Genomic DNA, 17,342 nt, shown 5'->3' with positions numbered 1-17,342 from the left:
AACAGTGGCGCAGCCAGGGGAGGGGGTCCGGACTCCCCGAAATATAAAAAACACAATTATTGTCCGTCATAAAAGAAAACAAAATATTGGAAAATCAGGAGTTTACAAAAATGTTAATTTAACAAATTAAGTTTTTTCGATTTTGAAAAATGTTAATAATAGTTTAAAACCCATTACTTAGTGCCCGGTTTTTCAAAAATTTTCCCCCCTGGTTTCCCCTTCCCCCCCGAATGAAATTCCTTGCTACGCCACTGCCCCCGAACACCCTAGACCGCTGTATTCACATGATGATCGAGCTAGGTTTCATAACGTTAACAGCCTTCAGAATCATTACATAGTATTTAATTTGAGATTCGTGTTTATTAAGTTTGTTACTTATTACTTAGTTTCACTATAAATTATTCTTCTTTGACAATTTGGTCTGATATGAGTGTTTTTATTTCCAAAAATTTTCCAATCAAAAGTTTTTCTCATTGATCAGTTATCATCTAAGTTTCTCATTTCGTTATTTTATATTTTTCAATCTGAAAGATGTTTTTAAGAAATGGCTGTGAGATTACTTAAAAAGACCTATTGGATATTACAGGTTTTATATTGAGCTAATTGATAGTATGCCACATATATAGTATTAGTGTCTAGTTATATTGAATCTATAGTCTGGGGTTTGTGATGGGTAGGTAGGGTTTTGGAAACTCATTCAGTATGTCCGTGTTCAAGCATGGGTCGTAACTGAAGTTTTCCTGAGAAAGATTGTTCCCCACTTGTAAGCTGTGTGCATGGAGCTGCAAGTACAGTACTCCGCCCGTCGTATGGGACGTTGAGATTTTGGGCCCGTGGCGGCTTTCGTTAAAAGCAGGATAAAGCCGTCACCGGCTTTCTTTGCACTCTACCTTGCTCTCAAGGCTCTAGTGGTGTTATCTGTCGGCCTCTTCTCTCAAACACAATACGCCGTCATTGGTTCAAATCTGGGTGAATTCCTTATCGCCATCTCCTCATATAATCCTCGCAATGTTGTTATCTGATGCGGTTCTGAAATGGTATGTCTATCTATCATTACCATCATCACCATTCATGTCATCTACCATTGTCTATCTAACATTATCACAGATCCCAGAGAAGTATTCGAATATCTCTGCAAAATCCCTCTCCATTGTGTCCCTGGTCCCGATGGTTTGAGCCCCATAATAATTAGACACTGCGCATCCTCCCTCCCTCTCTCTTCCGTTGAGCCTCCTACTGAACCGTTGGCACCTTTCCCTCGGCATCTTCCCCTCCCAAACAAACATCATTCCCATACATAAGAATGGCCCTAAAGATGAAGTCTCTAACTACCGCCCAATATCGTTACTTCCGGTACTATTTTCAGTTTGTGAAAGGATTATTCTCAACAGACTCTACTGTTGGTTCCGAAGGGTGGAATGAAAAGGCCTACATCTTAATCAGCCGTTTAATATCACACGATGGCTGCTCTCAGTGAGAACGTCTGTTTCATGCCATGTCCAGTAAGAGAGAGCGAGACATTCCCCAAGCTATCCCATGCATGCCAAAAAACAAAGCAATACCAATATTTCCCAATATGGCGAACAGCGCATCACCGAGGCGGCAATACAAATAGAAGAGAACTCAAATACATAACATAAGCGGCAATACAAATAGAATAGAACTCAAATACATAACACTTCTCCTTTTTCATCAAATGATCGGCATGGTTTCCTTCTGGAACGCTCCTACCTGACCAACTTAGCTCTTTTTCAGCATCATGCAGTCGTTTCCATCTCCAATAAAGCTAAACTTGACGAAATATTCTTTGGTTTCTCGAAAGCCTTCGACTCTCTATACCACACTCTTCTCCTTCACAAACTCTCTCATCACATTAACCTGCATGGAGATTTTCTAAACCTAGTAGACTCTTTCCTCAACAATAGATTCCAGCGTGTAATACTTCATGGCTGCTCATCCCAATGGTTACCCACAACATCCTCAGGGAAGTGTTCTCGGACTACATTTATTTAATCTTTTCATTGACGATCTGGCCTCCCTCGTACATACCTCTTAAGCCCATACCCTTTTTTACTCAGATGACTGCAAAATTTTTAAGCAAATTAACAATGTCGCAGACTGCCATAGCCTACAGGATGTATTGAACAAGGTTTCAGAGTGGTGCAACAATTGGAAACTCCGCCTAAACGCTAATAAATGCAACACAATTTCAATTTCGCTAAAAAAGTCCCCTTATGATTTAAGGTATAGTTTAAATTCCCTTTCATTCAGACGAGTCTCCATCATCAAAGACTTAGGTGTTTTAATGGATCTAAAATTTAATTACTCTGAGCATATTACAAAAATAAAAAAACAAAGCTATGCCTCTCCTTGGCCTCCTCTACCGCTTCTCAGAAATTGCAGACCCGATAGCATTATGCGCATATTTTTCAACTATTGTCATTCCCATTGTAATGTATTGCTCCCCCATTTGGACAATCTCAGCCCCATCCAATATTCTGGCTCTCAAAGGTGTGACAAATTTGTTCACTAATATAGTTAAGAGCCCCTCATCTTCGCAATATGTCCGCTGATACTGTTTTGCACACTCTCTCTATATCTAATAATCCAACTTTAATCCTCAAATTCGATTTGAAACTAATACGTAGCATTCTAAACTCTGCCATAGACTGTCCCGATCTCGTTTCCAATCTAAATTTCAAAGTTCCATGCAGGCCCACTCGAACGCATTCGCTCCTCCATATACATATTCGCTCATTCCCGGATTGTCACTAACCAAACGTTCCATCCTCTCTTCCCTCATAAATTCCCTTCCAGATCACATTGACTCATTCTCCTTTCCAAACCACTCCTTTACAAACTGCACTCTTTCCTACCTCAATAGAAACACACAAGGTCAATAAGTTTACTCAATGTCTTATTATTTATTTAAATATGTTATGTTCGATTGTGTTTGTGCTTTTTATATTTGTTATACTGTGCCACTATAAAATGGCAAACCCTCCTCTATGTGGACAATTTAATAAATAAATAAAATCAAATTTAAGTAATATTTTATACTTGAGATTATTTACAATCTTGTTCCTTTATACTCTATATAGTGTACTTTATATAAGTGGCTGTACATTATGTAGTGGACACAATTAATTTTATTAAATTCAGTATCATTATAACCGGTCAATAATCCTTACATTGGTTTGAAGCAGCTCTCTACTCAATTTTCATATCAGCCAATCTTTTCACACCAAGCAATTTCGTATCATTCACATCCATCTTACATGTCCCATATATTTCATTTTTATCTACTTGCCTCTCGACAATTATCTTAATCAGGCCATAATGTCTCAAGATAAGGTCTATGTTCGGGCGGGACAAAGCGACGTTTTTGTCACCAATACCCTGGAAAATTTGGAAATCACTTGGATTTTTTACATAATTTAATACTTTCAATCGTTTAATGCAATCATGCCTTTGAGTGAGATAACCACGAGACAATTGCAAATTGAGTCAATCCAATTCTGCGATTCAGAGGCTACCCTTTTGGCCTCGTATGTAGTTGTGCAAGTGATTTGAGAATATAACAGGGTAAGTCAGCGATTATATCAACTATGGGGTATTTATGGACAGGTGAATCTAGTTTCATGTCTCATCAATCTATGAGTACAGCAATAATTGCTATCGCACGGACGTGCATAAGATAGATTCCGTAATGGCAAATGAGTTCCAGGAGAATTTCTATTTTATTTTGTCTGTTTTTGACAGTTTGACGTTGCCCATGAGTGATGTGGATGGGGAAGCCAGTTTCTCTGTGCTGTTTCGAAAATATAGACTTGCAGCCATTGACGTTCCCAAATTTTCTTGGTGGTTTTCTAATGGCCAGCTTATCGTGATATATTTATATTGGTGGTACATTAATGGAATGATGCATCCGCATGCTAATAAAAAGTTTTAACATCTAATATCTTCTCTCCAAGGCGAGACATTGGCGATGATTGCTTCTATTCCTTTCGACAAAGTGCATTATACATCCTCCTGGGGAGAAGTATATGATTTTTTCCTAATTCTCTCATCCCTCGGTTTTCATTTTTGGATAAGATGTTTTCATTTTCAGAAATTTTTTATGTATAAGCAGAGTTAAGACAATTTATGTCAATATTTGCGGAAATCTTTGCAGCCTTAAGGAGCTTGAAAATTCCGGATTTGGGAGAATTTATTTTACTTCGCTTGGCCGCTCGCGTTTTGAATTCAAAGACATTATTCAAATTTGAGGGAACGCTAAGTGGAAATATGTATCATTCGGTTACGGATATAATTAATTTACGAAATGAATAATTTATAATTCTGTAAACATCTTGGGGAGCTGTCCACAGATCTACCCCCTCTATTTCTCGAGGTAATTCTAAATTTTCACTGTTCAGTCACAAGTCAGTTGTAGTATCCTAGGTCATAATTACACTTCCAAAAATTCTCATTTGCGTCTCGCAAATTTCAATTTTGATAGGTCACCCCCCGTGGAAATATTATTGGGCTGTATCTATTTCCTAGGATTTTTCTTGATAGGCGGAAATCATTGTCTAATGTGATCGTAGGCGGTACCTAGGGGGTGGCACGGGGGCACTTACCCCCCCCCCCAGTACCTTTAAATATGTATGTGCAATATTTCAGTGGCGTTACTATGGGGGGGAATGAGGGGTTGTATCCCCCCCTAAGCCTTTTTGAAATAAAAAAAAATATTTAAATATCTTTTCTGGATTTTATATATAATAACTTCACCCTCTTAAAATTGAATTTTATATACCAAAATGATGTAAAATGCTTTTTCAGACATGTTGTTTTTCAAAATTTTTCCTTACCCCTCAGTTTCTTGGGGGAAAAGGCGTTTGAATATAGTCTCCCCCTTTACTTTCACCATGGGAATTTTTGGAAAAAAAGAGGGCACTCTATTGGGACATGTACGGTAACAGAATTTCTCGGTGCCTGCTTTGTTTCATTGTAAGTGTTCTCTTATTTACAATGAAGGGGTCACGTGGTCCTGTTGAGTGTGTTGACTATCTAGGCCTAAAGGAAACAGCATGCAGAGGAATAGAGAGAATTCCAAGCGCTCGTGTCCGCAGGAAGACGGTAAGATTTCATTTATTCCTCTAACAGTGATCTTAATTGAATTCTGTTAATTCATTATTTCTGTAAAAAAAAGAAATAGGTTGATGAATTTTTGAGTTCAGAACCATTTTTTAGTGATACAGATAGGTATATTAATTTTGCGCTACTATCATATTCAGGAACCTCCAGAGAACCTAAATAATTGAGTTAAAAAATACATTAGCTCACTTTTAAAAATTTCCTGAAAAATTGATTCCACCATAACCAAGCTTATGATATGCCAATTTTTTCAACATTGCAAAGCCTTGATTTCTGGCTGAATTAAGGCACTGGTGTCCTCACAATGATAACAGCTTTTGCTTTGATTCTGTTTGTATTTCTTTTTGAAACTTCATTTCCATTAAATCCGATGCTCATGTAATATGAAAATTGATTAATGATATTTTAAATATTTACTTTGCTGCTTCCATTTCCCATTGCATTGTAGAGGTTGAGGTTTATTTGCAACATTGCCTTCTGGTTAATCTGTGGCAGTCATGCCCACTCAAGTCATTACATCCTCGGAGACCCCATCTGTCAGAAATTACGGATTTCTGTTTGCATTTTAAATATTTCTATATTTTTTTCATGAAGTTGACATAGATATGCGTCTAATTTTTTTCTTTTTGATTTTTATGCTATTAATGTGATACTTTGACTCTGCATGATCTTGAGAATTTACTTTGTTATTTCAATTAAACGTGAAGACATAATTTTAATTCACTTCTAATATTATAGACTCTTCTCCGCAAATGTGTTGTCCGTAACATGAAATCCATATTTTTAATTTCTGTTTTATTCTTTTTGAAATAATATCATCGCGTTAGTTATTCTGGATTCAATATTGTTATCTAATTCCTAGAATGTTATATATATATATATATATATATATATGTATATATCATAAAAAAACCCTAGGATGGGCAGTATCAGAACACACAATAAAGAATAGAAACTCACACTCACTAAATAACTAAATTTTCGGTGGCATTACCACCTTCCTCGGAGTTAGGTAAAAGACTGTAGGTAGAGGGTAAAGGATAGCTGAGGGAAGGGGAAATAGAGGGGAGGTAGGGTCCAATGAGGGGGGGAAAAGAAGTGGGTTGAGGCAATTAAGGGATTAGCGGTGGATGTTTAAGCCGGGAGGAAGAAATTATATATATATACCACCACCTCCTGCGGCCTCCTGTACTTCAAAAAATGTAGTTTACCTTATTCAATGCAAGCACTGTCCCTCCTTTTATATAGGCAAATCATCAACTCCCCTTAACCTTAGAATCAATAACCACAGAGCATCTTGCTCTTCCTCTGACTTTGCATCCTTCCCGGTGGCGAAACATGCGGCCGCTCATCAGCGTCATTTCAATGATTGCTACAATGTTTCAGTTTTAGCCTCCCTTCCCCCCACAGACCACCCACTCAAACTTAATTCTATTGAATTAAGTTATATTTGGCTATTCAAAGCATTTCTTCCTCCCGGCTTAAACATCCACCGCTAATCCCTTAATTGCCTCAACCCACTTCTTTCCCCCCCTCTTTGGACCCTACCTCCCCTCTATTTCCCCTTCCCTCAGCTATCCTAAAGATTGCACTTGCTAGATATTTTCAGTAATATAAATGAAGTCCTCCATTAAGTCATAGTAAGCTCATAAATGAAAACGTCACTAGGCTCACAGATATATTTTCAAAAATTTCATGAATGTCCGATCACATTTTTCCATTCTTTGAAGATTACAATACATAGAAATATTTCCGATTAAATCCGAGTTGATAAATTTTTAATCACACCCTCTTGCATTTTTAAATACATATATATAACTTCTAGACATTAAAAAAATCACATTTTATTTCATCTTCCTTGAAAGTATAAGTATTTTTCTAACAGGTAACTCTTTTGGTAGCCCCTTTGTTGGATTGTATATTTTATTTATTTTTTTATAGGTGAAGCTTGTTGACAACAACACAGCGCTTTCTATGGCTACCCCATGGAGAGGAAAAGCTTCCATATTTAGGTAGGCAGGGCTGTGTGAATGGATGAATGTGATTTTATGAATGGGTGAATGGAGTGTGATTTATGAATGAGTGTGAAGGCTTTTTGATGTCATACGAATATGACTTATCCCTGGCTAAAACAGTTGGTGCATTTTTGTTTTGTACATGTAGGTATACGTGAAAATTTTAAGGAAAGTAATTGATATGCATCTGTGATTATTATTACATTTTACATTATTATAAAATTTATATTTAATTGCTCTTTATATTGTACAATTGTGGTGCCTCCAAAATTTAATTTTTTGCATATTTGTGTACATTTATGAACAGTGTCTGTTTGCATATTTTTTGACAAATGCCATATTTTTTCTAGCAATATTTGAGATTTGGGGCAGGGGAGTAGGTATTTTACATTGTATCTTGACGTCGAGTAGAAATAACTCTCATTAGGCAGGTCGGCATGTATCGTGGTAACGATTTCGTGAACACTCTTTGACAATCTTCTGTGATCTTTATTATATTCCATATCATTGCAAATTTGTTTCATTTATGCTTATTATACTGTTAAATATTGGCTTGTTTGGACTGTGGTTGTTTTTTATTTCATTTTTATGTATATTATTTCTTTGACCCATTGTCATTTGTCTATTTGGTGCTTTGGCGTGATTTACAAGGCTATTAAATTATGCTCTTCAAAATGCTATTGAAAATATTAATATATTAAGCCTGTTATTGTTCTCAATGACTTGATACGAGTGAAGGAAATTACATTAATTTTTGTATACATATCTTACTATATTATCTGAAAGGTTGTATAAAATCAAATATGGTAATTTATTTGGCAATAATGTATAAATTAAACATTCTACATTAAATGTTTGTGAAAATTAAAGTACTGAAACAAATCCAGTAAAATGAAAATGGCATTGACTATATTTTGCAACTGGCATGTCAGTGTAAAATCCATCCTAATAAAATGAAAATATTGCTAAAGCATCTAGTGATGTGCATGAAGATTGGGCTTATACTATTAAAAAAATACTGTCGTTATTACATTCGTTATTTGTATTAATGCAATGTATTACCAAATGTATAACCCAAATATCCTTGCCTATAGTAAGAGGAGTATTGATACATGTGCCTTATATCCATGTTAATAGACGGGTGGCCATTGGACGTATTGATATTACGTATTGTCCTCTCGTGGACAGCTGGGTCTACTCAGATTTGGGATATCGGCTGACGCTGAGGGATTATGCATTGCGAAGATGGTCCTCTCGGAGGGGCAGTATCGGTGAGAAATAAAAGATTCGGAGTTTGCCAATTCGAAGTAGGGTAATTTATACTGAGGCTCTTGGACAAGAGTATTATTCTCTTCCCTAGGATTATCCTAGTCAATCGAAGAACCTCCCTCACACGGACCCCCAGGCACCCGCTGAGCGGACCCAAGTAACTGATGAGTGGAATCTAGGTACACGGATGTCTCCCCGTGCGTTCTAGAACTATCAACTCGTGCGCAATTCTATTTTAATAAGCGCACTTGCAATAATCAAATGTTCCAGACTATCACACATCATAGAAAAATGGGTATATAAGGCCGAGCATGAAGGCGCAATATCTATAATCCATGAAAACAAATGTAGTTCGAGAAGCAACTTTGATTTGATTGTTGCTTACTCACATAATTTATCATGTATACCAAAAATAATAATACTTTCTGAAATTTAGACAAGTGACTATGAAGCAACTGCCAATAAAATTGAGGGGTACAATTGCTTTGCCAAATGAAGCAACTTAAAAAAAGAGGAAGGGGTAATTACTGGGTGCTTTCCATTCAGGCGACTCACGTGTCACCTTGTGTTAACTCTAGTCAACTCCTAGCCAGCCACGAATGGAAAGCACCGTATGCGCAGTAGTTGATGCGCGTAGGACTTGGTAGAACACCGGGAAATTTATCCAAAGAGAACGATGTAAGTGATTCATAATGAAGATCTGGAATGTTTTTGGTGTATATTATTGACCAATGTTGGATTCTGATCATTGGTCATTTTGATTGTTCTCTTGACCGTTAAAATTAAAACTTGTGCTTAAAATTGTCTTTTATTTTAGATGAACGAAGAGCAGTTTATAGACTATGTAATGGAAGAAGTACATAGTAGCAGTAGCAGTGATGATTCCGAATCGAGTGTAGAAAGCGGAACCCAGAGTGAAAGCCAGGAATCTGGGGACGATGTTATCTTAGAAGAAGAACTTCTTTTTCCTGTGATGAATTTAATAATGAACGGACAGAGACTACAAAGGGTTCATAACTTTTTGGAAATCGCCAATGCCAAAAGTGACGAGGAATTTAAGAATGATTTTCGATTACAGCGGAGGGTAGTGTACAAAATACTTGGTAAATCATTAATTAATACAATTATAAACATATTTTTGTTAAATTAGTAGTAGGCATTGAAAATTGAAACGATTAAAAAAAAGTCAACATGTAAGCACTAAGGCATGAAATTAGAACGGATAAGTTTATAAAATGGCAGTAGAAATCCCTACAGTTGATGTCGTCGTTTAAAATGTCTGTAGAACATCGGTGCAAATGTAACGGTGGACGAAAATAGGTCGCGTTTATGATAAGTCTAAGGCTGTGTTCTTATTCAATAGAAGTCATAATGTAGTAACCTTTCTGTTATTATTAAGGAACACCCATCAACAGAAAGTCACGTTTTATATTACAGAGGTATCCACTTTGTTTTAATCCTAAGGAGTTGCGACCCCCATCGATTGTTGCGTATAGATGATAGAGCCCATGGGTTTGCAAATGTTCATATCATGCTTGAACGCCCTTTTAGGTGTTATGAATTGATTTATAAGGTTTTTTTTGCAGATTCTTTGATTGCCAGTGGATACATTCCAACCCACAGGGATGGAAAAGAGAAAATTTCTGCTGAGCTGAGCTTGCTGCTGACCTTGTGGTTCCTGGCAAATAATGAACCACACCGTACTCTAGCTAACCTTTTTAATGTTTCCTTCTCCTCAGTCTCTCGTATTGTGCGAAGGGTAGTAAATTGGCTTGTGACCTTGACACCAGAGGTTATCAAGTGGCCTGAAGGCAATCAAATAAACAAGGAATCTGCTGCATTTGAAGCATTGAGTGGAATTCGTGGTTGCATAGGTGCAATAGATGGCTCCCATATCCCCATCAACCAGCCAGAAAATGGTAGGCCATACTTCAACAGAAAACAGGCCTATTCCATCAATTTGCAGGGTGTTGTGGGCAGTGATCTAAAATTTATTAACATTTACTGTGGAGATCCTGGATCTTATCATGATGTTAGAGTATTGAGGCGATCTGATATGTATGCAGCAGTAGAGGCCAACGTTGAAAGATATTTCCCTAACCAGACATTTCTGCTAGGTGACAAAGCATACAATGGAGTGGGTAAAAAATGGATTGTCTGTCCATTTAAAGAAAATGGGCAGCTGACAGATGGCCAGATTGACTTCAATTTCAGAATTTCTCAAACAAGGGTGGTCGTAGAAAGGGCATTTGGAATTTTAAAGGGTAGATTTCGCCGACTGCAGAAAATTCAGCTTCAAGATATGGAATTCACTGTAAAAATTGTGGTTGCCTGTTGTGTATTGCACAATATTTGCATGGATAATGGAGACGATGGAGAGGAGATGTATGAGAATGATGCTGGAATGGATCACAATGGTGTATCTGAGGATGAAGAGACAGAGAGAGAAAGGATTCGGCAGACAACAGATAGAAGGGAACAATTATTTAGAAGGATGCTTTATTGATGTAATTATTATTTTATTCAAAGGAATAAATCTCCCTTCTTATTCATAAGCTGTCTCAGCAAATCAATTTTTTCCTTCTCCAACGCCATCCTTTCCTTATGCCTGTCCATTTTCTTGGTCAGCTTCAGGGTTTGTAACTGAAGTTCTTTCTTCCTCAACTCCAGCTGCTCTTTCATGTGCTTGTTTCGCTCCTCCTTAAGTAGACACAGCTTCTCCTGGTGTGATTTCTGGTCATCTGCCCTTGTCTCGCATTTCTGCAAATGCAGCAGCCACTGTCTCTCCAGCTCCAGCTTCGTCCTAGCCGTTTTCGACCCTGTACCACGCCCTCGTTTCCTCAGGGCAAATGTAGGAGTGGCCACCGGACTTTGAGCAGGTGTCGAAGAAGTCTTCTCAGAGTGTGGGCAGTCGAGCTCCTGGGTTTTCCTACTGCTTTCCCCAGTTGGATTCAAGGAGAATCCACTGTTAGGCATAGGAGAGCTGAATGTGAAGCTGTCTCCACCTCCAGTAGTCCTATCTCCCAGAATCTCGGCCATTCTCTCCTCAAATTCATCCAGTCGCCGTGGATCATTCCCACTAACCCTGTTGTGGTCCTTTGTCCTGTGATAGGACTTTTTCAGGGCACTAAACTTCCAGCGAACCTGGTCACCAGTCAACTGCAAGTTATTGACCATACAACTGAATTAGATTCCAAATAAGCAGAATATATATGAAATTATGTAATTCACCTTTTTTAATATGAAATGGTGGTAAAACAAATTAATAGTAGTATATGAGTGGGGTCCATTATTTGTACTGTTGCACCATTACCCTACCCTTTACCAGTTTTATATACAAGAAATTAATGTCACATACACATACAATTTATTATATTTTTTGAAACATATGAAGGTATTATAAAACTTTCTCTGGTTCAATGCAAGGCCATGGGATAATCACGTCAACATATACATGATTGACAGTGAATAATGATAGGAATGTAATTAAAAATCCTCATAATAGGTCATGTCCCCCTCTATCATAAGTGTAAGACAATTAAATCAAGTAATATCTCCTGCATTACTTACTGCATATTCTATGTCGGAGGATATCCTTACATCTTGTGCAATGTGTTGCCAAAAAGTTTTATTTTTTTTACTTCTGTCACACTCTATATTTCTCTTTACATAAGCATCCAGAAGAGCAAATGTTGCAGCCCTTGTCCACTGAATTTTCTCACCATCTGTTGAAATGTTGGTAATGGGGGCAGGATGTACTATTGGGACTGACAAGGCTTGTGATGGTTGGGGAGTATCTGTAGGAATAATGGCTTTGGGGTCAAGGTTGGTGGTCTTAGTTTCAGGAGCTGAATGAGAAGAGGAAGGTTGAGGATTATTAATGTCGGCTATTTGTGATGTTAAGTCTTTGGGAGGCTGGGTTAAGAGCATTACATTTTGCTTCTTGCAAGTCTTGAATACAAAATTTCCACTCCTCCGCATTGACTCTAGATCATCTTGAGAAATTATCTGTAATTAAAGCAAGCATAATTCATTTTACTCGTATTGTGACCAGCAGTAAGAAGCCTAGCAGCTCTCATTTAACAGTGACATTGTTTATTTGAAATTATCGAGCCTAACTTATCAACTAAGGCTAGCATCAGTTACCCTCACTTTCTCTCATCATACACAAATTCACAATCCATTGCGACATGAAAAAAAATCATCTTGAAGAAACAGTAAATGCCTGTGACTTGAACACACTGCAATACTGGAGTGTGGAAACAAGCATACTGCAAGGAAACAAGAAACTAGCATAAAGTGTGGAAAACACACTACTTGTAAAGGCAGGCTAGTAGGATCGAATCTAATATAGATATGGGATCTCCCCAGTAAAACGTGTTGAATGCATTGTAAGAAGACTTGGTAGTAAATGACCAAAATTAAGGAATTACAAAATCGAAGTCGTGATATTAACAATATCTCCGATAGTGTAACTAATATCAGCATTAGGAATACTTGTCATCCACTTATCCTTCATTGAAATAACGTATATACTATGACTCTCGATAACTGTGAAATACGATAAGTATGTGCACTCACTCCTTTAATATACTCTTAAATACCTTTATTTATTTTAGCTGTTCTACTGATTAATATCACCAACATCTGATTTCTATTTCACTAATGCAAAGTAATCAAGAAAAATATATTTCCGTGACACTTCACTTGATCAAAGCCATCGATTATATCACTTTTATCTTCACATTCCAATGTATTGTTTACAATCGTTCAAAAGTCGATAGATTAACTCAGAATACTTATAAGAAATGTACATAGAAGAGTGTGTTACTTAGCCTACATTTGCATTCAGTGATCCGAAGTTAGTCAACCAACGAATTAGTAAAACACGAGTAAAAAGCAATTACTTTCCTTTAAAGGAATTTACTCCTCATAAAATGGGTAGACTTTTTACGGCGAAAATAATGATGCAATTTACGCAAATAATTCGACTTAGTTATAGGCATGGCAGGTATATTTAAAAATAATATCACTCAAAATCACAAAATTTTAAAATAACAATAAGAATCATCTCACAATTGTATAATAACTACTGAAAATTAAATAAAATGCATTATTATCTCTGCATATAAGCTGTTTATTTAAAACGTCATACCTTGAACATATCGCACATTCGCCAATAACTTATTAAAAAAATGTTTCTACTGCAGTTCCAATACGGTTCTTGGTTCCAATCTTCCAATGCAGGTGAAAGGCGCCAAAACAACTATGCATGCGCAATTCGTCTGTCCGCTGTCTCAAACTCAGCTTTTCGTCAGAGTCGGTGTGAGTCCGCCTGTGTCGGCAACTCCAACGAATGGAAAGCAAAAAACACGACTTGTGTCGACGCAAGTCAACTTGCGTCGACGAATGGAAAGCACCCACTATAGCGCGGAAAAAAGTCTCCAATTTTTCAAAAAAAGTCGCCTAAAAAGTGGTCAATATTTTTGAAAAATGTCTCTTTAAAAGTCTGAGTTATTTCCTTGAGAAAGCGGCTGAATTTAACTGAATTGATGGAGAAAAGATCTGGCAGAGATGCGGATTCGAGGGTTTACGTGTTATTTTATGGACTTTTCAGGAGATCACCATAATTTACAAAATATTTTTTTAAAATTCTGAATAACACTTTCTTTGATGATCAGCAATTGTTTAAGAATATAGTTGACCCCTGTAATTTTTTTAGCTGATCAATAGCTATCTTTATTTTGAATTAAGGAAATTAAAGTCAAATTACAGCTTATGGATAACAAATTTTATTTATTAATTGCATGATATAAAATAAAGGAAAAAACGTATTTTCATTCACTTTGAGTTGTATTGCCAAAAAATTATTTAATGAAGTAGTGACAGATAAGGTATTTTTCTATGTTTTCCATTGTAAATGTTGTGCGACGTTCGGTCAAAATAAGTTTATTTGTCGAAAACGATCGCTCAACTTCACATGTTGTAATAGGAGCATATCGCAGCGTAGGTGAGTTTTTGTAAAACATTAGATGTCTGCCCCTTGACCTATCCGTTGAGAATCTGAGCTATATCAGTAATTAACTTGAAGCCTTCATTTTTATCCAAAACATTGCACAATTTTCCATAAACACTTATGGCTTGTTCACCCTTCACACATTCTAGTTTCTTCTTCACATCCATTATTGTCGACACTGAATCACTGAGGCTCAGGATGGAAGATTCAAGATATTAATTAATTTTTTCTACCAAAAACCCAAAGGGTCTGAAATACATACATATCATTTCCAGTGGGAGTGTGCTATCTTCTAAGAGTTCTCGAGCATTTTCAATACATTCTGCATCGTCTTCAGGGTCAATATTCTGTATAACCTGAAGTAAAAAATTAATATACAGTTTTCTTTTTTATTTTAGAATGTGCAGTTGAAGTTATTTTTAACTGAGCAAAATTGCAGGAATTCTATTTCATATAATGAAATTGATTCATCAGTCACAATCATCACTACAAATAATTACTTACATTCTTAATTTTCTTGAAGTTTTGTTCATTGAACACGCAAGCTTCCAGCCATATTCCAAATCTGGTGAGGACTGGATCCGGAGGCAATTGCAGATCAAAGCAATATGTTTCGTATATTTCTACTCGCGATGGTACATTCAAAAATACCTAAGAAAATATTAATTCTGCAGTAATATATTGGAAAATTTATTTTGGTTTAATAACAGCAAGTACCTACCTTCTTAATGGTGGAGACCCACTTATTTGCAGTGGGAAATATTTTGCGAATTCCTTCGCATACTCTGTGAAGAGCATGCACTTTGCAAGTGATGTTAATCATTTTAGGGTAGAAAAAAACACCAAAACTTTTGCAGCTTTAACCATGTACGCTGCTCCATCGGTTAAGAAAAGAAGCAAATTCTTTTAGCACTATTATTTCCAAACAAGGAAGCTGTAAACAATTGGTGGGTACATTGTAATAAATAAGGTAAATATGCGGTAAAAACTCATCAACATAAGTTGTCGTTAATTAATTTCAGTTGCAATTTGAATTTGCTCGCCTTTTCAGCAAACATTTCACCATACCAAATAAGGTATCATCACTTACTCAAAGATTCGTCAATGCAGCGAGCGACTGTTTCATTATTTACTCTTTGAAGTTCCTAGGATGCTTTGAGGTAGGGCTTATTGGGCTCATCTGGTGTCAATTTTCCGACCAATATGTTGCACACATATCAACCCTTAACATCAGTCATTTCTTCAACAATGGCATATAGCTTAATTACTTTCAGGTCATCCTTGATAGTGCGAAAGATCCACAGAGAAAAAATCATTCGCCTTGACCGGGATTTGCATTGTGGGTGACTCCCGTAAAAGTTATCACTGCGGCTAGTCCCGGTATACTTTAAACTAATCCTTGATACGTTTCGTGGTCTAAAACACAAGAGCATTTAAAAAAAATATTAAGGCAAACACTTAAAAGAGCAATAAATATTGGCCCTGGCACATAATTACTTTCTTAGTAAATAGTTAATACTTTTTGTTTCTTAATCTTATTCCAGTCGGATTACGACCAGAAAATAGTAAAAGTATTTCAATAGATAATACTATTTCCGACGCAAATTATACATTTTTAAAGGCAGGCAGAAAATAGGTCTTTGTAATTTTATGAAGAATTATAATTAAAAACACACGAAATGTATTGTTGAAGATGTATCGAACAATGTTGACTTTTTTGGGAATGCCGATACAAGGTATGTGTTATATTTTATGCTTATACCTTGTTATATTTTAGTGAGCTATTTATGTAATACAATGATTGATGCAACCAAATATTTCTTTGAAATCATATTAAACCAAAGTTTTAAACGCTTATATATCCAAAGAGCAGGCATGCAAAAGATTTTTACAGCATTTACTACATAAAAGTATTTAGAAACTCTTTGGTGGAGTCTCGTCTTGTAAGATTTCCGAATGTTGAGAGGGGTAAGTTGGATAGGGGGGGGAACATTTAAAAGGAAAAATTTCCAGGATCACTAATCGGTATATTCAATCCAAATTAATCACATATTCGCATTCAGAAACAATACATGGGAAACTTTTTTCCATCAAAGTTTCTTTCGTTACTTGGGTATAATTTGCCTAGCTAAAGAAAAGATTATTTCCCTTCGAACTGAGCAACCAGCGGTCATGTCGATGTCATCAAAGTCAATTAAAATATGACCGAAGTGGCGACGCAAACCAGCCTTCCGAGGATTGAATTGTGCCTCCTAATAGCAGTCTCCGTTGACAAGGGTGTACCCAGGATAAAATCTGGGGGGGGAGGGGGCAAGTCATGGTTGTTCAAGTTGCAGGTAAGATTTAAGCATGGAAAAGGCGAATGAAATCAATATTTTAAGGAAACTGTAATAGCTCCATATTATTCATTAAAATTATTTGCTTGAAAAAATATTGTTTTCACTAAACACGTTTGCGATCTTTGCTTCTTGGAGGAGAGGGGGGGGCAGCTGCCCCCTCCTGTACCTTGCTGAGTACGCCCATGCCCTTGGAACTGGCTATCATTAAAAAACGGTGCAAAAGTGACCCTATTCCCTCTGTTAATGCTAATGTTATTAGGGGGGGGGGGGGGAGGGGGTTGGCATGATCCCAGTTTGCCCAGGGCGCCAGATCAGCTATCACCGGGCCTGTGTATAACCACGGAAAGAATAAGGTGTAAGCAGTGGCGGATACAGATGGGGGACGCAGGGGGCATACCACCCCCCCCTTGCGGGTCCGCCTGTATTGCCCAACATTTGAATAATGTCTTTGAATTCAAAACGCGAGCGGCCAAGCGAAGTAAAATAAATTCTCCCAAATCCGGAATTTTCAAGCTCCTTAAGGCTGCAAAGATTTCCGCAAATATTGACATAAATTGTCTTAAC

At 36.9% G+C, this 17,342-nt stretch overlaps 2 protein-coding genes across 2 annotated transcripts; one reads left to right on the top strand and one right to left on the bottom strand.

Moving 5' to 3' along the window:
- Positions 1-8,976: 8,976 nt before the first annotated feature.
- LOC124173524 (putative nuclease HARBI1) lies at positions 8,977-10,929 on the top strand. Its single transcript, XM_046552966.1, has 3 exons — positions 8,977-9,101; positions 9,241-9,526; positions 10,010-10,929. The coding sequence occupies exons 1-3, from the start codon at positions 9,051-9,053 to the stop codon at positions 10,927-10,929; spliced, it is 1,257 nt and encodes a 418-aa protein (XP_046408922.1). The 5' UTR covers positions 8,977-9,050.
- On the bottom strand, positions 10,870-12,427 carry LOC124173525. The gene is made up of 2 exons (XM_046552967.1): positions 11,994-12,427; positions 10,870-11,582 (listed from the first exon to the last, which is right to left on the bottom strand). Exons 1-2 carry the CDS (start codon positions 12,402-12,404, stop codon positions 10,947-10,949), a joined length of 1,047 nt encoding a protein of 348 aa, XP_046408923.1. The 5' UTR covers positions 12,405-12,427; the 3' UTR covers positions 10,870-10,946.
- Between the last annotated feature and the right edge of the window lie 4,915 nt (positions 12,428-17,342).

This window comes from Ischnura elegans, unplaced genomic scaffold (genome assembly GCF_921293095.1).
Source record: "Ischnura elegans unplaced genomic scaffold, ioIscEleg1.1, whole genome shotgun sequence".
Taxonomy (NCBI): Eukaryota; Metazoa; Arthropoda; class Insecta; order Odonata; family Coenagrionidae; genus Ischnura; species Ischnura elegans.
The sequence above is the reverse complement of the archived record's forward strand: the minus strand, read 5'-3'. Positions and strand labels throughout refer to the sequence as shown.

Bases quoted from the DNA above. Each gene is read 5' to 3' on its own strand.
- LOC124173524 (XM_046552966.1), top strand. From the start codon at position 9,051: ATGCGCGTAGGACTTGGTAGAACACCGGGAAATTTATCCAAAGAGAAC. The intron at 9,102-9,240 runs GTAAGTGATTCA...CTTTTATTTTAG, and splicing joins ATTTATCCAAAGAGAACGAT to ATGAACGAAGAGCAGTTTAT. The intron at 9,527-10,009 runs GTAAATCATTAA...TTTTTTTTGCAG, and splicing joins GGTAGTGTACAAAATACTTG to ATTCTTTGATTGCCAGTGGA.
- LOC124173525 (XM_046552967.1), bottom strand. From the start codon at position 12,404: ATGCGGAGGAGTGGAAATTTTGTATTCAAGACTTGCAAGAAGCAAAAT. The intron at 11,583-11,993 runs GTAAGTAATGCA...AATAACTTGCAG, and splicing joins CCTCCGACATAGAATATGCA to TTGACTGGTGACCAGGTTCG.